This window comes from Equus quagga, chromosome 20, assembly GCF_021613505.1.
Source record: "Equus quagga isolate Etosha38 chromosome 20, UCLA_HA_Equagga_1.0, whole genome shotgun sequence".
NCBI lineage: Eukaryota > Metazoa > Chordata > Mammalia > Perissodactyla > Equidae > Equus > Equus quagga.
In genome coordinates this window covers 7,190,168-7,215,787 of record NC_060286.1, presented here as the reverse complement: position 1 = coordinate 7,215,787, position 25,620 = coordinate 7,190,168, and the positions used below count along the sequence as shown (strand labels likewise).

Genomic DNA, 25,620 nt, shown 5'->3' with positions numbered 1-25,620 from the left:
TAGCTATACACTTTCACATTATAGTTACTAGTTTACATAATTTCTCCCCTTTTAGAGTCTGAACTTACTGACGGCAAAGATCACACATCGCCAGCAAGTAAAGCAGTTCATATAGAACTGCTAATAGTTGCTGAATTAGCTGAAGTTCAGAAAATAAACTCTAAGTCCGTGAGGACAACAGAACTGCTCTTTCTCCAACATGATCAGGATTAGTAGTCTATTACTTAGAAAAATCTGTTAAAGAAGGGAAACACACACACAGACTCCTTACACACTTTAGCTTAAAACATATATAGTAAATGCACAGTCATTCTCTAACATAATGACATACAGCCAAGGTCTCATCTTTAATTGGAGTTCCGCTTGTTTCTTGTATAAACCATACCTGCCGTCTATGTTTTGAGTTACTGTTTTTTTTAAAGTAGACCAAGAATTTGAGAAGCAGAATCCTTCTAGAGTTTTGCAATTTTTTCCCAACCTTATAAACTACTTAATTAAATTACATAATTACAATAACATGTACAACTGACATAAGGTTTGGTTATCAATGCAACCAACTCTTGGTATACAACTGAAGTGGTGAGAGAAGTATAGAGGTATACTTGAGGACATCTTCTAACAGACAGGATTCATCATGCATTCACTATGCTTTAGGCATCAGTCAGTACATTTTACCAAAGGACTGGGAAATGTCAGTTACTCCAATGAGTCAATTAAGTGGAGGCTGATGAAGGGAGCGTCGACATAGTGTAACTGAAGATAATCCTTCATGAATATATATAACAGCAGAATCACTTTCAAATTAAATGCTCTGAGCCACAGTTTGCTTACCTGGTAAAGAAAGAATTACATATTGCATAGACCTAATATCCAGACCTGCTCTTACCTGTCAATCCTAGCTCCCACTTCTGGACATGAAATTGGTTTTACCTATGGGTCTCCAGTTCTTCATATATTCAGATTAATTCATCTCATAGCAAAAAATATATATTTTTAAAAATCATGGCTCAACCAGAACCTTGTTCCAGAATCAAGATCCCCTCTTCGCCACCTTCTTTGTCCATCAGTTTCTTTTAATTATCCTGCCTGCCAGCTTGGACTTGTGCCCATGTATTCAGCTTGCTCTGTGACATCACTGATCCCCTTTCCCTTTATTGCCTGATGAGATTTTTGACTAAACACATCGCCTTTAGAATAAATGTAAGCTGGGTTTCTTCCTGATTGCTATCCAACTGCTTATCCTATACTTAATATCTATGTATAACCAGATGTCTACATACCTCATACCTGCCCAGTTCTTGCAGATTTCTTTTTGGCTTATCTTCTCAGTCTATATTCCTAACTTTTTTACTTTGCCTTGGCACTGCCAATTCTACCATCTTTTCAGCTAAAATCCACAGCCATTCGTGGTTGCTAAGATTACATACAAAATGCAATGAAGACAATTAGAATGAAAAAGCAATGGCTCCAAGGTACTAAAAGATCCCAGAAAAAGTCTAAATTATGTTCTCTACATGCTGTTTGCTATTTGCTATGACAGAGAAGGAGTAGAACAGTGAAACTGAGATATTTTAGAAGAGTTTCAATAATAGTTGAAATAAAAAGATTTTCTGGGATTTTCTCAGTTAATAAAGAAATTAAAGGAATTAGAATACTCCATTACTCAGGAATTTGAAATTTCTAAAAATTTACTACACATAAACCTTCTAAAAAATGATCAGTTTTATTATAATCATATTTTAAATAAGAAATAATGTGAGTATAGCTTGGCTCTCAGCTTTAAGAAAAGAATAAAAAGATGATTCTTTGATTCTCTTAAGTCTCATTCTAATTTTCAGTCTAATTTTTGTGTCATTTCCAAACCTATATTGAGTAAGAATAATTAAAACTTTTAAAAAAACAATTTTTTAATTGATGTATAACAACTTCTAGACTTTAACACCTCTAAAATCTTATTTAAGAAAATAGAAACAGTACTTTTTTATGAAAGCATCCTTTTGACTAATCACAATAGAAACAAAAGGCACTAAGATTACTCTAACCTCTGATTCTAGAATAACACTGAGTAATAGAATGCCATTTCAATGGTCAACTGCTTCAAAGTATTTTCAAACTACTGTATGCACAGAAGCATAAATGATGATAAACAACACATGGCTTTAGTCATCATGGAAATTTTCCAGTTAACGGAAATCCTATTTTTTAAAAATATGGATATTCTTTCTTTTTGTTTACTAGAATACATCATCAACATACAGATGACATACACAGATACAGCTTTCCTTCCCAGCTATAAAGTGGTAGTACCTCTATTCATCATTATTTTCCCTAAGACAAAATCTTTATTACTTAAGTATGTCCTTTACTTAAGTAGGCCTCAGATTTAACAAACATGATTCAAGTGCAACAGAAAGTAATTAAGTAAACATCAACCATCACAATAAAACTTGCTAGAGATTTTTATGCGAGATGCTCTCCTAGGCATCTAAAAGATAAAAGCACACAGGCTAGCACACCAAAAGTACAAGCATTAAAAACATACCAATTTCTTCCACTTCTTCCAGGAAATCATTATATTCTCTCAGACTAGGAAAGTCTTCCTCTCTTTTATTGTATCTTTAAGAGAAGAAAAAAATCAAAATATTATGTATCACTTGCTTTCAATATTATCTAACTGGTTTGTTTGTTCTTACCTAATTCATACACGATACATAGAAAAGGACTGCTTACTGCATAAAATACTGTTTTCTTTCTTTCTTTTTTTTGTTTGAGGAAGATTAGCCCTGAGCTAACTGCCGCCAATCCTCCTCTTTTTGCTGAGGAAGGCCGGCCCTTAGCTAACATCCGTGCCCATCTTCCTCTTAAAACACCGTTTTCTTGACATCATCAGGTTTGTACTAAACCAAGAACGCTGTTCTTAAATTCTTATGACTACAGAGAAGGAGTAGAATCAGGAGAGAATGGTACAATATGTAAAATCCTTCTAAGACTTAAGGAAAAGAAAAAGAAATTAGGACGCTGAAGAAATGGAAAATGAGCTTAAACAAGATCTATCATTGGAAATTATGACAATGTTTACTTCTTATAAATAGATTCACTAATTTCCAGAAGGCTAAAAGTTAATTCAAAAGAGACCTTCTTCTTTTTCATGACAGTTATAGTCCAAAGAAAGCTTGATCAGGAAAATCTGTAAATATTGTAATGTACCTGTGAAGAATTCAAAATCCACAGGGGTTAATAATAAAAGATAAAAATCTAAGAAAGACTATCTCCCAGAAGTAATCCAAATAATAAAAGAGCAGCGTGGGCACTGATAAAGTAACCTGATTAAGTACCTAGAAAGACGCTGCTACCAGCAAGGTTGCAATGACCAAGGCTGAAATATATACCACCAAAAAGTAATAATAATAATAAATTAAATATTTATTAATTCTTTAAAGGTCAAAAACAAAAAACTGGCTTATAACAAAAGGACAGATAAAATGAAACCCAAAACTATCAACAAAGAGTAAAACCTAAATTATAAATGAAAAAGACAGAATATTAACAATAAATATATACGTACACAGAGAGACATATATCAAAATAAATTATAGCTAACACACAATTTTCTTTAATAGCCTTCAAATCTCACCCTAAATGTTCCCTCCTCACGCCTGACCTGACATCATTGATGTCACTAGCTTCACAGCATTTTTCTCAATTTATAATCACATATTTATTTTGTTTGCCTGTTTCACTGTCTATCTCTATGCTACGCTACTATGAGCCTTATTAGGGCAAGTGCATGGCTGTTTCACTCATTTCATACCCAGTGCCTAATATGAATAACAGTCTTTGCACAGTAGGTACTCAATACATATTTGTTAATCAAATTAAAGATTTAATAGCAAATAAGTAAATTCCATCAATCAAGAAGCTCTATTCTTCTCTAACAAAGCTTAGATAATTAATATTACTGAGTTCTCTAAGAACTTAAGAAATTTTCGATGAACAAATACATAGATGAATTTATACATATGCACCTACCAAATTGTCCACATTTCTTTCTTTTTTTTTTTTAAAGATTTTATTTTTTTCCTTTTTTTTCTCCCCAAAGCCCCCTGGTACATAGTTGTATATTCCTCGTTGTGGGTCCTTCTAGTTGTGGCATACGGGACGCTGCCTCAGCGTGGTTTGATGAGCAGTGCCATGTCTGCGCCCAGGATTCGAACCAACGAAACACTGGGCTGCCTGCAGTGGAGCGTGCGAACTTAACCACTCGGCCCCCGGGCCAGCCCCCTGTCCACATTTCTAACAGCAAATAATGATATCAATAATTGAAATAACTGTTGAAGTCCTCTTTGTGGACTGAATCATTCAAGCAATAATACTTACATCTTTAGTACTTTTTTCCTAATCTCAACCTCCTTGTCAACAGTAGGATCTTCAAAGAGTTGTACCCTGAAGTTGCTCTTTCTAAGTGGGGTGCCACACTCAGGACAGTTTCCAGCTCCTCTCACAAACAGTAAATCCACACAACTTTCACACCTGTAAGGAGAAAAATAGAACATAATTTTTAAAATAATATTCAAATCTGCAACAAGTATGTACAAAGTTTGCCCTTTTTTGGTTTTCGGTGGTTTTTTATTTGGGTGGGGTTTTTTTGTGGCATCAGGAAAATTACTTATTCTTACTTAAAATCTTACAAAAAAACCTTTTGGAAAAAATTTTCATTTTGATTTGGAGCTTACTTTTCAGACATAGGATTATCCCAAGGGACACCAGCTTAGTTTTAGAGGTTAAACAGAAGTACAAATTAAAACGAGCTGAGTTGGGGACTAAGAGGTAGCAGGATAGGGAGAAGTCACAGAGGCATGTAAAAGAGTGGTCTCGGGTCTCCTCCATGCTCAGTCCAGTATCACAGTAGACCTGGGCAAAAAAGCCTGCCAGGGGGCCTGCACCTCAGAGAGCCCTGTACGCCACAATCACTAAAACAAAGACTTTTTTCCCTTTCAGCCTTGTAAGGAAGTTTTTTGAAAGTTCAGTAAGTAACTGAAAAAACTGGAATTATAAGGGAGAAGTGCTAGCTGAGGGAGGCCCCCCAGGCCAGAGGATAGAGAACTGAGAGCGTCCCAGAATGTGTGGAGAAAGAAAACTACCACAGCTTCTATCCTGAGAAATCCTAGAAAGCGTGGCTACTTTTTTATAAAAGCTTTATCAGTTAAAGTTGGCCACCCCAAAATCCACCAAAGTGACTGCCTAGGCAAGCCAGGTTTCCCTGACATCTGCATCCCCTCTCTCTTCCCTTCTTGGGCAGTGTGATTTGGGGAAGAGCTTAGAACTTCCTGCAAGTCTTGAATTGGAAAAGCAATGAGCTGGAGAGGTGGTACGTTTCCCCTAATTTTCGTGGTTAAAGGAAATTAAATCCAACTACAGAAATTGAAAATGAGCACGCTTTATAACTACACTAACTAAAGATATTTATAGGTAAGGAGCCATTTGAAATACTCAAAACAATCAAGCCACAAATAATATTCTATATTTCAAGCTCTTGGAGAGTAGTCAATAATTCTGTTTATAAGGTAATATAAAACATTTTAATATTCTAAGTCATATTGTATACATATTGGACATAATATTTATTTCCACAATCAGTTCTACATCTCCACTTTTTAAAAATCTGCCTTAAATCATAAGGATTTCAACATTAAAGAATTTTTTAAATAATTTATTTTCCTGAAACTTTTTCCCTTTCTGATTTTTAACTGCTAAAAGAACAACTCTTTTCTTAAAGCTCAAATATAGAAGTATATAGAGAAAAAACTGAAAGTTCTACTTCACTCTGTTCCATCTCACTTCCCACATGTAACATACTCTTGTTAAGTTTAGTGTTTATGTGGCCAGATCTTTTTCTACGTATTTATAAAATATATATTTACAAATTATATACATGAAACCTAGTCACATAAAAAAAGAACAGAAGAAAAGTTGATAATTGCTAGTTCACTTCATCTGGCAACACAGCAAACAAAACAGCAGTATGTGGGCAATCTTTTGCCTCCAAGAGTACTAGGAAGTTTTTCAAACAAAATCTTATATTCTGTAGAAAACAGGAAAACTTGCTGAAAACGCCCAAATTCTCAGTCATTACCCATTCCCAAAGATATTTTTATGGTCTTCATTTTTAAAAACCAGAATAGTGCCCACCCTCTTTTCTCTCTGAACAACTTTTTAGATTTTTTTCTTCTATCAAGAATATTTAACTGCTTATATTCTTTTGTCAAGATTTTTCATCAACTTATTTGCTTTAGTTTTTCAAGAGCAAGCAAGTTGATGAATAATCTTGACAAAGACTAGATATAAAAAACTGACAGCTAATATCATACTTGATGGTGAGCAACTAGAAGTTTTCCCACTAAGATCAGATAAGAAGCAAGAATGTCCCTTCTCACTACTCTCTTTCAACATGATACTGGAAGTCTATGCTAATGCAGTAAGGCAAAAAAAGGAAATAAAAGATATACAGATTGGGAAGGAAGACAGAACTGTCTTTGTTCACAGAAGACAGGATCATCTATGTAAAAAATCTGAAAGAATCAACCAAAAAACTCCTAGAACTAATAAATGATTATAGCAAGGATGCAGGATACAAGGTAATACACAAAAATCTATCGCTTTCCTATATACCAGCAATGAACAAGTGTAATTTGAAATAAAAAACACAATAGCATTTATGTTAGCACCAACAAAATGAACGCTTAGTTATAAATCTAACAAAATATGTGTAAGATCTATATGAGGAAAACTACAAAACTCATATGAATAAAATTTTTTAAAAACTAAATAAATGGAGAGATATTCCACATTCATGGATAGGAAAAGTTCATGGATAAGAAAATTCAATATTTTGAGTTGTCAGTTTTTCCCATCTTTATAGATTCAATGCAATCCCAGTCAAATTCCCAGCAAGTTATCGTATAGATATCAACAAAGTGATTCTAAAACTTATATAGAGAGGCAAAAGGCCCAGAATAGCCACCACAACGTTGAAGGAGAAGAACAAAGTTGGAGGACTGATGCTACCTGACTTCAAGATTCACCATAAAGCTACAGTAATCAAGACAGCATGGCATCGGTAAAAGAACAGACAAACAGACCAATGGAACAAAATAGAGAACCCAGAAATAGACCCACAAATGGTCAAGTGATCTTGACAAAAGAGCAAAAGCAACACAATGGAGCGGAGATGGTCTCCTCAACAAATGGTACTGAAACAAATGGACATCCACATGGAAAAAAAAGAATCCACACTTGGACCTTACACCTTCCAAAAAGTTAACTGAAAATGGATCATAGACCTAAATGTAAAATGTGAAACTATAAAACTCCTAGAGTACAATGTGAGAGCAAACCTACACGATTTGGGGTATGGCAATGACTTTTTCAATACAACACCAAAGACGTGATCCATGAAAGAAATAACTGATGAGCTGGACTTCTTTAAAATTAAAACTTTCTGCTCTGCTAAAGACAATGTCAAGAGAATGAGAAGACAAGCCACAGACTGGGAGAAAATATTTGCAAAAGACACATCTGATAAAGGACTGTTATCTAAAATATACAAAAAAAACTCTTAAAACCCAACAATAAGAAAACAAATATTCTGCTTAAAAAGCAGGCCAAAGATCTTAACAGATACCTCATCAAAGAAGATAGAAATCTTGCTCAACTTACAGCGGGGTTACATCCCAATAAACCCATCCTAAGTTGAAAATATCGTCAGTCAAAAATGCATTTAGGGGGACCAGCCCAGTGGCCAAGTGGTTAAGTTTGTCCACTCCACTTCAGCAGCCCAGGGTTTTGCCAGTTCAGATCCTAGGCATGGACCTAGCACCATTCATCAAGTCATGCTGAGGTGGCGTCCCACATAGCAGAGTCAGAAGGACCTACAACTAGGATGTACGATCATGTACTGGGGCGCTTTGGGGAGAAGAAGAAAAAAAAAAAAGACTGGCAACAGCTGCTAGCTCAGGTGCCAATCTTTAAAAAAGAAAAAATGCATTTAGGGGCCACCCCATGGCATAGTGGTTAAGTTCACATGCTCCACTTTGGCAGCCTGGGGTTCACAGGTTTGGATCCTTGGCACAGACCTACACACTGCTCATCGAGCCATGCTGTGGCAGTCTCCCACATACAAAATAGAAGAAGATTGGCAACTATGTTAGCTCAGCAACAATCTTCCTCAAGCAAAAAGAGGAAGATTGGCAACAGCTGTTAGCTCAGGGCCAATCTTCCTTGCCAAAAAAAAATTTAATAAACCTAACCTACCGAACATTATAGTATAGGCTAGCCTACCTTAAATGTGCTCAGGACACTTACATTAACCTACAGATGGGCAAAACCATCTAACACAAAGCCTATTTCATAATAAAGTGTCAAACAGCTCATGTAATTTATTGAATACTATACTATATATATATATATGCCTATTTCATAATAAAGTGTCAAACAGCTCATGTAATTTATTGAATACTATACTATATATATATATATATATACACACTATATATATATTGAATGCTATACTGAAAATGAAAAACAGACTCATTGTATGGGTACAGAATGGTTGTACCAGTATGTGTTGTTTACCCTCGTGATGGTGTGGCTGACTAGGAGCCATGGCTAACTGCTGCTGCCTAGCATCAGGAGACAGTATTGTACCAAACATCACTAGCCCAGGAAAAGACCAAAATTCAAAATCTGAAGTATAGTTTCTACTGAATGCATATAGCTTTCCCACCATCCTAAGTCAGGAACAGTCTGTATGCAGATGGCAAATAAGCATATGAAAAGATGCTCCATATCATACATCATCAGGGAAATGCAAATTAAAACAAGATATACTACACACCTATTAGAATGCTCAAAATCCAATACACTGACTACATCAAATGCTGGCAAAGATGTGGAGCAACAGGAACTCTCATACACTGCTGGTGGGAATGCAAATTGGTACAGCCACTTTGGAAAACACTTTGGTAGTTATATGTGAAATAAAGCATACTCTTACCACACGATCCAGAAATTAAGCTCTTTGTTATTTATCCAAAGGAGGTAAAAACTTACGTCCACACAAAAGCTGGCACACAAATATTTATAGCAGCTTTATTCATAATTTTGCCAAAACTTGGAAGCAACAAAATATCCTCCAGTAGGTGAATGGATACACAAACTGTGGTATAGCCAGACAATGGAATATCATTCAGAACTAAAAAGAAATGAGCTATCAAGCCATAAAAAGACAGGGAGGAAACTTGAATGCATATTACTAAGTGAAAGAAACCAATCTAAACAGCCTACATAGTATAAGATGCCAAGTATACGACATTCTAGAAAAGGCAAAACTATGGAAACAATAAAAAGATCAGGGCTGCAGTGGGTAGAGGGAGGAATAGGCCGAGCACAGAGGCTTTTTAGAGGAGTGAAAATACTCCGTATGATATTATAATGATGGGTATATATCATTATACTTTTGTCCAAGCCCAAAGAATGTACACCACCAAGAATGAACCCGAAGGTAAACTATGGACCTTGGGTGATAATGATGTGTTAGCGTAGGTTCATCCTTAGTGAAAAATGTACCATTCTAGTGAATGATGGTGATAATGGGTATGTGAGAAATCTCTGTACCGTCCTCTCAATTTTGTTGTGAATCTAAAACTGCTCTTGAAAAATAAAATCATAAAAAATTGTCACTTTTTGTTTCCTGAAAGCAAAGTATGTCTAGGTTTGCTCAATATTATATTAACATTTTAAGTTAATTATTTTAAATATCCAATAAATATTAGGGAAAATCAATTAATAAAATAATAAACAAGCTTGAAACCTGGTTCCCAGATTGTTTTAAAACCTAAGTTATATTTTAAATTTGTAATTTTTTAAAATTGTTTTAATGGTAGGGACAATTATTTTTTAATTCCACTAATAAAGACAGAAAACACAAACCTTTTAACAAATCAAATGGCCATCCAAGAATCAATTAAACAAGTTACTACATATAAAAGAACTTACACCAGTGTCTGGCACAAAGTAAATGTTCAATAATTGTTAGCTGCATCTCTACATTTATCAAGTCCTTTCCACCCGATCAAGTAATTCTTAAATTGTCCGGAGACTAACTATAAGAAAGAATATTTTCCACTTATCATTTAAATATTCAACAACCTCCAACATCCTGAATTCTGGTATTTTTACAGAATTAATGCATATTTTTTCCATTTTTATTGACACCAACAGCACATTCTAAAAAAAGTATATATTTCTCAAAAACCAATAAAAGTAAAGCTAAAAACAATTACCTCTAGAAAAGAATTTAAAATCTTAAATGCTAATAAACAGTACTTCTGATAAGAGTTCTTGACTTGTTAGAATATGAGAGAGTAAGTTTACTAACTCCATTAATAAAAGTCAGCTAATAAAAATTAATAAAAGTGATTTGGTTAATAACTCAAACATACGTGGGGACAAAACTTAAGGAAAAAACATTTTCAAAGGCCTAGACTGCGGATGGCAATATCTAAGCAGTTAGAGCTCTGAAGAAGGAAACCTCAGTAAGGTCATAGCTGATGCGTGGTTTATATTGTCAGAACTTTGAATAAAGGTTTGTTTCTTTCAAAAAGACACCATAGCTAAGCAAAACTACTGTTTATCTTCAAGAATTTAAGATAAAATGAACTATTTCTTTATACTCGCTCATTGCTGTTTTGAAATTAATTCCAAAGATAATCTGTATATTAACAATGGCTCTTTTATCATCAAAAATGAAGCATTATTTTTATGACAAAGTACAAAACAGCTTTGTGAAAGATGTCCTGTACACTTTCTTAAAGTGAAGCAAAACTTACTGCTTGTTCTACAAGAAACAGCCCTTAATATATGCTATCATACGCAATGTTCTTATCATTGAATCCTCCACTAATAATCTATTACATCTAATTTTACAGACAAAATAATTATAGTGGTGAACATGATGCAGTCTACACAGAAACTGAAATATAATATATGCCTGAAATTTATACAATGTTATAAGCCAACATGACCTCAAAAAAAATTAAAAATCATAAATTCCACAAATTATAATTGTACATTTATAAAAAGTATATAGCAGACAAATCTGTAGAAAATTTACAACCATAAAAATATTAATTCATTATTTTAAAAATCAAAGTTATATCCACATGCAAAAGAATGAAGTTGGACCCCTACCTCAAAACATATACAAAAATTAACTCAAAATGGATTAATGACCTAAATATAACAGCTAAACCCATAAAACTTGGAAGAAAATCTGGGGGTAAATCTTCATGACTTTAGATTTGGCAATGGTTTCTTAGATATGACACAAAAAGCACAAAACAAAACAAAAAATAGATACATTGGACTTGACTAAAATTAAAAAATTTAATGCGTCAAACACAATATCAAAAAAGTAAAAAGACAACATACAGAATGAAAAAAATATTTACAAAGTATCTATCTGATAAGTTTCTAGTATCCAGGATATGTAAAGAACTCTTACAACTCAACAACAAAAAAGACAAAAAAATTCTGTTGAATAATGAGCAAAAGATACAAATAGAAATTTCTCCAGCAAAGACATAAAAATGGCAAATGAGTACATGGAAAGATGCTCAGTGTCATTAATCACTAGGGAATGCAAATTAAACTACCTTGCAACATCATGCCACACCAACTAGAATGGCTATAAAAAAAAATGAACAGCAGCAAGTTTTGATGAGGATGTGGAGAAACCGGAAGCTTTGCACATTGCTGGTGGGAATTAAAAATGATTCAGCTACTGTGGAAAACATTTTGATAGTTCCCCAAAATCTTAAACACAGAATTGCCATATGACCCAGCAGTTCCACTCCTAGGTATATACTAAAAAGATCTGAAAACAGGTACTCAAACAAATACATGTACAAGTATGTTCATAGCAGCACTATTCACAACAACCAAAAGAAGGAAAGAATTCAGATGTGCACCAACATATGAATGGAGGAACAAATTGTGGTATATACATATAATGGAATTATTCATCTATAAAAAGGAATGAAGTATTGATACATGCTACAACATGGATGAACCTCGAAAACATTATGCTAAGTGAAAGGAGCCAGACACAAAAGGTCACATATTGTATGATTCCATTTATACGAAATATCCAGAATAGGTAAATCCATAAAGATAGAAAGCAGATTGGTGGTTCCCAGGTGCTGAGGGGTGGGGGTTGGTAAAAGGGGAGTAACTGCTTAACAGGTATAGGATTTCCTTTTGTGGTGATGAAAACGTTTTGGAACTAGATAGAGGTGGTAGTTGCACAACATCATAAACATACAAAACGCCACTGAATTGTTCACGTTAAAATGGTTAATTTGGGGCTGGCCCCGTGGCCCAGGGGTTAACTTCAAGTGCTCTGCTTCAGTGACCCAGGGTTTCGCCAGTTTGGATCCTGCGCACGGATCTAGCACCACTCATCAAGCCATGCTGAGGCAGGGACCCACATAGTAGAGCTCGAAGGACCTACAACTAGAATATACACCTATGTACTCGGGGTCTTTGGGGAGAAGGGAAAAAAAAAAGATTGGAAACAGATGTTAGCTCAGATGCCAATCTAAAAAGAAAAAAGTGGTTAATTTTATGTAATATGAATTTCACATCAATAAAACATTTTGAAAAGAAAAGTTAGGGGCTGGCCCTTGGAGCAGTGGTTAAGTTTGGCATGCTCCACTGTGGCGGCCCAGGTTCACAGGTATGGATGCTGGGTGCAGACCTATACCACTCGTGAGCCATGCTGTGGCAGCAACCCACATATAAAGTGGAGGAAGACTGGCACAGATGTTAGCTCAGGGCTAATCTTCCTCAGCAAAAAAAAAAAAAAAAAAAAAAAGCAAAGTTATATATTTTTAGTATAAGACCTCAAGTTTTATGTATGCATTTATGATTTTCAACAAAGAACGAAAAACCCTCTTTTTTTTTTTTCCTTTTTCTCCCCAAAGCTCCCCAGTACATAGCTGTGTATATTTTCAGTTATGGGTCATTCTAGTTGTGGCATGTGGGATGCCACTTCAGCATGGCCTGATGAGCGGTACCATGTCTGCACCCAGGATTAGAAGTGGCGAAACCCTGGGCAGCTGAAGTGGAGAGCGTGAACTTAACCACTCGGCCGCAGGGCCAGCCCCAAAACCTGGATTCTTACTCTAACATTAGCTTGCTGTAAGAGATATCTTTTGTTTGCCTCTCCAGTTATCCAGGCAACCCTTCTCCTGTTATAAACTAACATGACTGTGAATTTCCCAGTCATACAAGTTGGGTGAGTTTGATCCCACTCCCAAATCAAGAGGTGGTCACTAACTGGCTTAAACCAATCAGTGAATGCCATCCTCCTTAACACCATGGTTGGTTCAGAGCTAAGCAAGCAACTCAATATGCCCAGTGAGATATGAGGAAATATATGCTGGGACCATCTGGGAAAAAAGCTTCCTGTGATTCCCTTTATGCCTATAAGAGAAAGCATCCATTTTGTTTATCTAGAAGCACCTCTAGCACCTCAAACTCAGAAAGAAGATAGCACTATGAAGAGAAACCAGAAGCCAAAAAATAGAAAGAAAATGAAACAATAACATTATTGAGCTGGTGGATTAAGCCTCACGTAAAGATCACCCTATCCATGGCTGTACTTTTCAGTAATGGATCAAAAAATTCTTTAAGATAGTTTGAGTTGAGTTTCCTATTATTTGCAAGCAAAAGCATCTAAAATTATATACTACCCTAAATGACCTTTAGAAAACAATAAAGTCTCTGTCTTCAATTGTCTTACCCATGAAAACAATAACAATCTCTAAATTAACTGTCTTCCAGAAATGTTATTCAAATGAGAGGATATATGTGAAAGCACTGTGAAAAACTATCTACATGTCCTAAGATCATGCCATAGAAGTTTTTTATTCTAGAATGCATTTCCTTAAATAATAAATCCAGCATTTACCATGTAAAAGTTAGTTTTCTTACCAAAGACAACTCTTTTATTCTAGAATATATCTGTTTAAAAAGATAAAGCTGTCACCGACCACATAAAAGTTACTTACTAAAATCACTCACTAAAGATATGATGACACAACTAAACTCTACGTTAGTAATCAGAAGACCTAGGTTGCCATTCTAGCTCTGCCTCTTACCATACAGACAACTCTGAGGAAGTCAAATTCTCATTTATAAAACACCTAAGGTTTCCTCCAAGTTTGATAATTCTAGATACCTTCAGTTGTTACACAAGTTGTTAGTTTTTCTTTTTCCAAATAGGAATAAATAAATATATTTTCTTTCAGTATAAATGATGTTTATCAGTTTCACTTTTCCATATTGGCTATAATTACAAACTTTACATATGGTACAAACATTTCGTTAATACTTAATCCCATTGAGAATATTATAACATATAATATTATATTATAGGGATATGATATAGAAGGCTCTGTGACAGATGGAGTTAGTAATACAAAGTACTAAGACCTGGTCTCCCAGGATCTCCTCAAAAGTTTATATAATACAGTAATTTTGCCCAGTGAAAATACATTATTTTCAGCATTTTAAAAAATTAGTATAATGCTTTTAAAAACATATATTCAAAAATATGTATATTTAAACATATATACATACAAACACACATACATATACACACAGATATACAGTTATATAGGAGAGGTTCCTTTAGAAGAAAACATACATTTTGCTAAGAACTTTGCTTCTTAATCTTAAATTTCTCATATTAAAAATGAAATAAAGCACAGGTATGCTGATGATAATACATTCTTTTGAATTTGTACCAACATAATGGTATGTAAGTTATTATAACAAAGTATGAGAATACAATACTACTTGGAAGCATACTTTTCTTTTGAAAAGCTTAAAAGTCTACACAAAGACCATGATTAAAAAATAAAGGCGGAAAAAATAAATAAATAAATAAAATAAAATAAAATAAAAATAAAGGCGGAGTTACATATTATTTTCCCCTTTCTACAAATGCTAAAACAAAATGAGATGTCAAAGATCATAGTTTAAGTTCAGGCCAGAAATCTATCTCACTTGATTTCTAGGAATCATTCTATCAACTGAATGCTCCAAATCTAGCCAAACCCCACAGCTTCAGAACCAGGGAATCTCACAGTGTTATCTGTGGTGCTGAGCATCCAAACCATCAGATAACTACTTAGTATCAGAAGGTTTACATCCATTTGACAATGAGTTATAAGGTTTATGTTACTCTATTGCAAGTCTAAGGGTCAAACTGAATTCACTAATATTATCTACAAATATCTACTGGGCACTTATTATACACAGCAGATCTACCTAAAGAAGTATAAAATATAAAGCCACACTGTAAAGAAGTATAAGATTTTTTTCCCTATCTTCAGGGATGTACTATGTAGTTAGGCAAGAAGATACACTCATAAAACAAGAGGACAAGGTTATGTCTGCTAAGTATCAAAATAGTAGTAGATTCATTCCCTGAGCATTACTTATTGAGCAACTGGGAGGGAGGAGGGCTTGGTGGTTAAGGGCACAGATTCTGGAGCCATTTTGCCTCCTTTTCATTAGTCATTTACTAGGCCTGCAACCCTAGACAAATTATCAACCCTCACTGTGCCTCAATTTCCTTGTGAAAATGAATAATAGTATCTTCCAGGAGAGGGAGGGTGGCAATGTGCCTCATAGAGTTGATGAGACTTATATCAATTAATACAGGTAAAATGTTTACAAATATACCAGGCACATAGTACCTTCTCAATAAATAGTACTTACAGCAAGGAATGACCAATAAGGACCAGAGTTCAAAGAAGCCAGTATCAAGGATTACAGCTGGGGAAAAGACTCAGGAAATGGGTTGAACAGAGTTGGGCCTTGAAGAATTTGATGGCTTTGAAATACAAAAGAAGGATGATTCCAGTCAGAAATCACAGCAAGAACAAAGGTATCAATACAACTTATACGTGGAACAGTAAATAAAACACTTTGACCAAAATAAAGAGTTCATGTAAGGATGTAAGCAGTCCTCACCCTGTCCCACCAAAGTAGTCTTAAATGGCAGAGAAAAATGTACCTCCTGGAAGACTGGGGATATAGTTTCAAATGGTCTCCCATAAAGTCAACATTTCTTCAAATTACCACATTTTATCTTAAACATTCATTAAAAAGGGGCCAGCCCCACGGCCTAGTGGTTAAGTTTGGTGCGCTCTGCTTCAGCAGCCAGAGTTCAGTTCCCAGGTGCAGACCTACACCACTCATTGGTGGCCATGCTGTGGTAGTGACCCCTAGACAAAACGGAGGAAGATTAGCACAGATGTTAGCTCAGGGTGAATCTTCCTCATGCAAAGAGAGGAAGATTGGCAACAGATGTTAGCTCAGGGCGAATCGTCTTCAGAAACAAAAAAAAAAGTCTTAGGGACCGGCCCCCGGCCAAGTGATTAAGTTCACGTGCTCCGCTATGGTAGCCCAGGGTTTCACTGGTTCGGATCCTGGGCACGGACATAGCACCACTCAGCAGGCCACAGTGAGGTGGTGTCCCACGTGCCACAACTAGAAGAACCCACAACTAAAAATACACAACTATGTACTGGGGGATTTGGGGAGAAAAAGCAAAGAAAATGAAAAGATTGGCAACAGTTGTTAGCTCAGGTGCCAATCTTTAAAAAAAAAGAAATTATAGAAGAATATAATTATGACATCAGGACAGGGATTTCCTAAAGGTAATTAAAATACTTTAAATCACGTAAAGGAGACTGATAAATTTCATTTTATCAAAACTAAAAATTTCTATATGGGGGGAGACACAGAATACGACTAACAAGCTCACCACAGATGAGGAAATAGCTTTTGCGTCATACATAAAAGATCATATCCAGACTATATAAAGAAGTTCTACAAACCAACAGAACAAACAATGCTATAGAAAAATGGGAGGATTACACGAACAAGTAAATTACACCATACAAATCCACTTGCTTTTTAGAGTAAGTTCACCCTAGTTGGGAATAGCTTCTTAAGGATTCTACTTATTTTGTTTCCGTGCGAAACCTTCAGAGAAGGGGACAAACTACAGTCCCAACGCTGCCGTTGATTTCCTGGCCATAACTGTCCTCATCGTTGCACTCTACTTTCTCCTCACCCTCCACTAGCACCTCTACTAGTCTGGCCAGCCTGCCTTATCTCTAAGAGGTCTGAACCCCTGCTTACCATTCTCTTTCTCAGGTTGTGGCTGCTATACTCATAAACTTATTGTAATAACGGGCTTGGGAGCACCAAGAGATGTCCTAGTGGATCCCTTGAGTGCCAGACATATTCTTCCCTGCATCCACTGGGATGACGATCAGAGTCAATTACTCTTGCCAGCATGGTGACTCCTTTTCTTCTCTGGTGACCTTTCGGCACAAGAAACTCAAAGTGACCAGGCAGCAGCCATGATTTAAAGTTTAACGTACTCTTACTGGGTCGCCAAGTAGGACATTTTCACCTCTGGAAACAAGGACCTCTAAGCACACAGAACCTAAAGTTACATGGATAGAGAGGACAAATTCCTCAGGTAACGACTGGGGGAAACAGTAAGTGAAGCCACTCCTACTTCCATCCCTTGGCTCTAAGACCCATATATTTTACCTATTGGAGATAACCAATATAATGGTCATATCCATATAATGGTTGAATATTTAGGGTACAGAAAGCATCCTGGAGGATAGTGCCCATTCTTGCAGAGTATCACCTTCAATGTGCCCCTCAACCACATCATTATGAACGTATTACAACTGCTCTATCAATCCAGAGGAGTACAGGTGGAGCAGTATGAGCAAGGACCAATGGATTCATGAACTTGGGCCCACTGTCACATATCCTTTCCTGTAAAGCGAGACTCTCGGTAAGAGATGATGCTACTCAAGATACCATATTGATGCACTAAACACTGTGTTAAATCCTAGTGGTGCTGGATGCAGCCATATGAGCAGAAAAAGCAAACCTGTACTCAGAATATGTGTTAATCCCAAACTACATGAATTGCTGCCCCTTCCAGGATGGGGAAAGGTACAGTTTTAGAAGCATCCATTTGACCTTTGCCACTATGACAGTCCTTACTCCACTGGTCAAGGAACCAATCTGAGAGTTCTGCCAAATACCATATATGTCCATTCCAATTACACATCTGGGAACCAAGAAAATGACTACCAACTGAGAAGAACACAGACCCAGTGTGAGCTGGATCTGGGCCAAGACTCTATTAATACCTGACTCTCATACAACCCCATCCTAACAAGGGGGAGGTAGTAGCACTTTGGATCCCTTGGTTTCTATGTCAATTCACACTCTATGGCCAATAATCTTTCATAGGTTTGCAGCCAAAACTGAATCACTGAAGTTATTAGGCAGAACAAGCATGAAGCAATAACTACGCTGAATAGTGACTCAGGATCTTATAAAGAATCAAAACAAACCCAGTATCACCAGGTTAGCCCCAGTAAAGACCTTGATGCCTATCTGGCAATCTTTGGGCTGTTGCCAATAGAAAGAATTCTCAGACTTCTCTGGTCTGGTCCTGAACCCAGCTCATTAAGTTCAGCAGACTAAGCACAATCATCTAACCATTCACATGGATGTTACATCTATAAATTTCTCATCCTCATCTTTCCACTAGAATATGCTTCTACAGATACCGTGCATTCTTAATGCAATGTTTTATTTCAGATAGACATTTTGATGGCACAAGAACAGACTGTACAGTCAATCAGATGTAAACATAAAAGCTATTGGTACAGAGGTAACCATAATCTTTTCCTAATATTTATTATGTAATGAGAATGGGAGAAAAAACAAGAAGAGGGCCTCACCGGGTGAACCATACAAGCAATAAAAGATTCCTTCATAAAAGGTAAAGAATAACAGTCATAAATAAAAGTCTTTAAAGTATGCAGAAAATACATGACATTAAATCAAATACCTTTATTTGATCACTTGGACTCCATCAAAATAAAAAATATCTCCAAGCAACTGGCATAGCTACCTCTAAAAAACATAATCTTATATATAATTGAGTATCAAAATTGGGATTATATAAAGAGAGAAAGAACAAATCTTACCTAGAGAGCTAATTTCCTAAAGCTATATAAGCACATTCCCACTCCCTCGACTACCCAAATTTAAAAAAAAAAAAAAAAAGAAATTAAAGATTTTATTTTTTCCTTTTTCTCCCCAAAGCCTCCGATACATAGTTGTATATTTTTAGTTGTGGGTCCTTCCAGTTGTGGCATGTAGGATGCCGCCTCAGCATGGCTTGATGAGTGGTGCCACATCAGCGCCCAGGATCTGAACCAGCGAAACCCTGGGGCGCAGAAGCGGAGAGAGCGAACTTAACCACTTGGCCACGGGCCAGCCCTCAAATTAATTTCTTATAACACTATACAACTCCCAACCTGTCTCAAATGTAGTACATCTTTTTTTTTTCTGTCATGATCACTCTCACTGTATTCTCATGTCCTCCACATGACCCTCTGTACCAACTTATGGTGAATATGATCCATGGTATTCCCAATATGTATTCTTATTTCAACCAATGCCATACTAGTTGTGAATCTCACCATCTTTACCCTCAGTTATGGACTCCCCTAACAGTATTCATTCCCTTCTCTCTAAAACAGTTTTCTGTACATGGCTTATGGTCTTCCTATTCATCACTATTCCTATCATCATTTTTAGCAACTTGCATATCCTCATAAATGAGCCAGCCATTATCCTAGGCACATAATTCCTTGGCTAGGCTAACCTCAATAATCTCTTGTCCCATCCCACTTTAGTCACCAACCCTCATACTTTCAACCCTCAAGCTTGTCTTATCAGTAGATATATCTCCTCTGGATTCTCTACTTCTAGCATCCCACTCTCTGAACACCTCTTCCTTTCCCTTCAGATGATGTGCACTAAGTACCATCAGTACTCTATCCTTTGACCACCCCTCCGCAAGGACTTCCCATCCACTGACGCTACTACTCTTCCCCATTCATCACCCACCTCAAAGTCCTAACTTACACAAACTTAGATTTCAGCATCTATTATCATAACCAATCCTTTGCAAGTACACAACTCACTTGCCCCTCTCTCCACTACTATACCCCCTAATCCACCAGTGATTGAACTCATCTATCCACCAGCTCATGCCTGTATCTGAGCTGCTGAATTTTGCTGAAGAAAGCATCTCATAACCTTATGGACTGAATTCACTTTCAAATTATCACCACAGATCTCAGATAAGCACTCAACACTGCCAGACATTCCTCCTACACTTTCTAGGTAAATTCATTTTCCCAATCTCTGAGAGAATACTTTCTCCTCGCTAATCAGACTTCCAACACTTCCTATTCTCACCTCAATCACAGCTGGTGACCCAGCGTCATACTATATTAACATGGGATGCAGTCAGACAAAAATCATCTCATTTCTGAACACCAATTCCATCAAGTTAACTGCTTTTATAACCATATTAACTGTATTCCTTTATGTTAAAATGAAAAAAGTATCTCTGCGCTTATCCAGGGCCAACCTCTCCCATATAATTGTGCTCTGAATCCCATTCCTGAATCTCTACTCAAGTAATTGAGTTCTGCAATTTTCCCCTTTCTTTCTTAAAACACACACACACAAATTTGACTACATTCCTTTCTAGCGACCACCCAATTTCTCTGCTCATTTCACAGCAAAATTCCTGAAGAAAGAGTTGTGTAATTCTGTCTTCACTGCCTCACCTCCCATTCTCTCTTTAACTCATTCCAATCCATCTTTTATTCCTCATTTTCCACTGAAACAATTCTCAAGAATTTCATCAATGTCCTCAATCTCTTCAAAGCAATAGTTAATTAACAAAAAAATTCTCTGTCCTCATCCTCTGCCGCCTCTTAGCAGCATTAACACAACTGACCACTTCCTCCGTCTGGGAACACTATATTCTCTAGGTTTTTGTGACCTCACAACTCATTTGGTTTTCCTCTTACCTGCCTGCTCTTTTTCTATTTCTTTTGCTAGTTCCTTCTCCTCTGTAAGACATCTAGAATTTGGAAGTGCCCAGAATCCTGGGCATTCTTCTCCCTCTGTAAATGATCACATCTAGTAGAAATGGCTTTAAATATTACTCTGAGAACTAGACTAAAGCCCTGATCTCATTCCCGAGCTCCAGACTCTAGCTCAACCACCTAGTCAACAACTCCACTCAGATGTACACTCAGATATTACAAGTCCAAAACAGAATTTTTTATTCTTTCCTCCTGTACTACCTGCTCTTCCCCCAAGTATTCCTATTTTAATAAATGTCACCACTATTCACCCAGTTGCTCAATCCAAAAATGTAGAAGCCTTCCTTGATTTCTCTCTTCCTAATTCCTTACATCTCATTTATATCAAGACCAACTAACTCCACATCTAAAATACATCCACTTTTGGCCATATCTACTGCTATGAGCCATTGTCACTTATTATATGAAGTACTGCTGAAGCTTCCCCAACTGCTCTCCTTGCTTCCACTATTGCTCCCAACCCTCACTCACCTCCTTGCTCCAAATTTATCTTCTATAGAAACAGCCAAAATAATCTCTTTAAATTGGAATTTAGCTCATTTCACTCCTTTGTTCATGACCCAATGGTGTCTCATGTTAAACAGTATAAAATCCAAATGGGTTACCAGAGTCTTGACGACCCTACATGACCTGGCCCCTACCTAACTCCCCAGCTTCATTTCCTATCAATCTATTCCTGTTTTCTTTTTGTCCTTCCACCATGCCAAGGTCATTCAAGTCTCAGGGCAACTGCACTCGTCTTCTCTGCTGGAAATCTCTTCTCCTCAATCTTCCTATGGCTGTCTCCTCTCCTCACTCAAGTCTCAAACCAAATGTCATCTGTTCAGAAAGATTCTTACAGAAAAATTGTCCCAACTCCTATCTAAGGCTAGGTCCTCTACTTCTGCCATAAAACAGCCAAAATTCTTGTTATAAATTGATTTCCCCATCTTTTAAAAGATCTTATCCATCAGATAACATCTCATCTTTACAGAAGACTTCTTTACCACTCACTCTACAGTTGGTAACCCTGTTATTTTCGGTCATAGTTAACTGTGGCAGATTGTCTCATGGCAACTCAACACCATTTCATCATTCTATGCTCTTCCCAGGGACTAGAAATCTGAGAACTACATTTTCCAAAATCTCTGACAGCAAGACTCCAGTTTTGATTCCACTCTTGAAAAGCAACTGCAAAAGATCTGGAAGACAAAAGGACAGTAGAAGTGTTATTGCTCCTCAGCAGCAATGGACAGGCATGTGGGCATCAGCAGAAGACAGACGAGGTTTCACTCACAGGTTTCAGGTGTTCTGGGAATCACCCACTTGAACCATATGGACAACTGGGATCAGCAACAGCAGGCTTTGTTACCATTCCTGCTCTTCCTGACTTCCTGAATGTAGCAGTTTCCCTTTCCTTTCTGCTCCCGTCCTTCTTCTAAAAGGTTTCTAAGTCTGTAATGCCTGTATTAATTCCTAATGACTTAAAATATCTAAGGTGGTTTTTGTTTTTCTAACTAAACCCCAATTGATACACATCCTGCTCTTTATAGGCCACTTATCAAAATCAGTAATTTTATTTTTGTGAATTTTTGTGTTTAATATCTGTCTTTCCTACTAGATTATTCAACAAGCACAGGAATCACGTTAGCTCATTACTGTATCCCAACCCGTGTTTCAAGACAAATATTAGTTGAAAGAATGTAACCCCTTGTAAAATAGAGTTCCACTCACTACATCAAACATAACAGCTTCAACTCTCAAAGTTTCTCTATCGTCTACCACAATTTCTACTCACAACAGTTCTTGCACTGTGCCTTCCTCTCTTCATTTGCTTATTCAGCCACCTTAGAGCCTTGAAATTACTCTTCATTTCTACCCAGCATCCTGGCACTCCACATCCTGCACTAGAACACAACTAAGAACTCTCAATCAGGCTTTTTACTTTCAGACCCATGAGATTGTCTCATTTGTGATTAACATGAAATGAGGTTATCTTTGTGATAACATTAATAATGCAATCCAAGTTTCTGATCTAAACATCTAATTTTGATCTTACCTTAAAATCATCTAGTGCTCATCCTGTTATAAAAGGCATATGAGCAAAAGTAATATTAGATCCCTTAAAAATGTGCTCTTGTTGGGGCTGGCCGAGTGGCATAGTGGGTAAGTCCACACGCTCCACTTCAGCAGCCAGGGGTCTGCAGGTTCAGATCCCAGGTGTGGACCTACACACTGCTCATCAAGCCATTCTGTGGCGGTGTCCCACATGCAAAATTGAGGAAGACTGGCATAGATGTTAGCTCAAGGCCAATCTTACACACACAAAAAAGTGCTCTTTAATTCATCTAAACAGGTATTCACCAAGGGAAAATGAAACTTTCCAGTATAACTGAAAGCAAGGCTAAAACTGCCTTTCCATTATTGTTTAGTTTTACACAAAATTCCTATTTATTCAGATAACTAAAATGCTTTTGAGGAAAATCTACACACCATAGAAAATGCGCATTTATTTAGTTGCCAAATTCAAATTCATTTAATAAATATTCATTAATTGCCTACTACATAACAGGCACTGCTGGAGGTACTGGGGATGCCACAGTGAGCAAAAAGTGAAAGATCCCTGCCCTCAGGGAGCCTACAGAGAGGCTGACAAAGATCATGTAAGACAGAAGGGAGGCTGTAGGGACTCTGGCTCTCACTGTACATGAAACAGAAAGTTATTGCAGAATTTAGAGCAGAGAAATGACAGGACATAAATTACTTATTTAAAGGATCACTCTGGCTGCTTGTAGAAAACAGACTATAGGGGCATGAGCAAAAGCAGGTAAACTAAGTCATGGACTACTATCATCATCAAGCAAGAGAAGAAGGTACTCAAAGCAAGGCAACAGCAGTGAAGTTAGAGTGGAAAGTGGTCCGATTCTCACCTTATACAGGCATTAACAGAAGAGGAACCAGAAACTAGCAAGAAGCATGAAAAGATGAACAATTAGGGAAATAGATTTTATAACCATAGTAAAATATCATTTCACATCTGAAAATTTTTAAAAATTTCAAAGTCTGACAAAACCAAACGTTAGCAAAGATGTAGAAAACCAAATTTTCACACTGCTGATTGAAGACTGTACAACCTGTCTGGAGAACAATCTGGCATTTTTAGTAAAATTAAACATGCACATGCCTTATGACATGACAATTCTATGCTAGGCATATATCCTAGAGAAATCCTGATCCATGTGCTCCTGGAGGCATGTACAAGAATGTTATGCAAGTACTTCCTACAGCAAAAACAAATTTGGAAACAACCCATATGTCCATTAACAGTAGAATGAATACACAAAATGCAATATAGTCATGCAGTGGAATACTATACAGCAGTGTAAATGAACAAATTACAACTGTATGTATCAACATGGATGAATCTCAAAACTATAACTCAAAAACACAATGCTGAATGAACAAAGTTGGAAAAGAACACATACATAAGTTGGAACCCTTGTACACTGCTGGTGGGGGTGTAAAGTGGTACGGCTACTATGGAAAACAGTATGACGGTTCCTCAAAAGATTAAAAATTACCATATGATCCAGCAATCCCACTTCTGGCTATATACCCAAAAGAACTGAAACCAGGATCTCAAAGAAATATCTGCACTCCCATGTTCATTGTAGTATTATTCACAGCAGCCAAAATATGGAAACAACCTAAATGTCCATCAATGGCTAACAGATAAAATGTAGTGTGTGTGTGTGTGTGTGTGTGTGTGTGTGTATATATATATATATATACACATACATACAATGGAATTCAGGCTTAAAAAAAAAGAGGGAAATTCTGCCATATGCAACAAAACAGGTGAATCTTAAGGATATTATGCTAAGTGAAATAAGCCAATCATGAAAGGACAAATACTGTATGATTCCCCTTACATGAAGTATCTAAAGTAGCCAAAATCAGAGAAACAGAAAATAGAAAAGTGGTTGACTGGGAAGTGGGAGTGTATGAATCGTGTTATGAGCACAGAGTTTCAGTTTTGCAAGGTGAAAAAGTTCTAGAGATCTCTTGCACAACAATGTGAATATACTCATCATTACTGAATACTTAAAAATGGCTAAGATGATAAATTTAATGTTCTGTTTTTTAACACAATAAAAAAATCTTTCAAAAAAGAAAACATATATATAATACATATAAATACATAAAATTCAAACCTAAATAATATACTGCTTAGAGATCCAGCAATATGTAGAGAATCTATAAAGAAAAGAAAAAAAAAGAATGATAAACACAAAATTCAGTGTAGGAATCATCTCCACAGGAAAAAAAGGGAATATGATAGACAAAGGACAGAGGCTTCAAAGTTATCGATAATATTCTATTGTTTAATCTAGGTGGTAAGTACACAGGCGTTTGATTTATTATTATTATTTATTAAGCTATACATGTTATATACATACTTTTGTATGCACAAAAAGAATTTAAAAAGGTA

The 25,620-nt window shown here is 36.4% G+C and overlaps 1 protein-coding gene across 1 annotated transcript in view; it reads right to left on the bottom strand.

Moving 5' to 3' along the window:
* The window catches only part of MNAT1 (MNAT1 component of CDK activating kinase), a 195,460-nt gene that overhangs the window by 144,411 nt on the left and 25,429 nt on the right, over positions 1-25,620 (bottom strand). Inside the window, exons 2-3 of the mRNA XM_046647685.1 lie at positions 4,378-4,530; positions 2,543-2,616 (exon numbers count right to left, since the gene is read on the bottom strand). Coding sequence (XP_046503641.1) covers positions 2,543-2,616; positions 4,378-4,530 — 227 coding nt within the window. The remainder of the gene's footprint in view (positions 1-2,542; positions 2,617-4,377; positions 4,531-25,620) is intronic.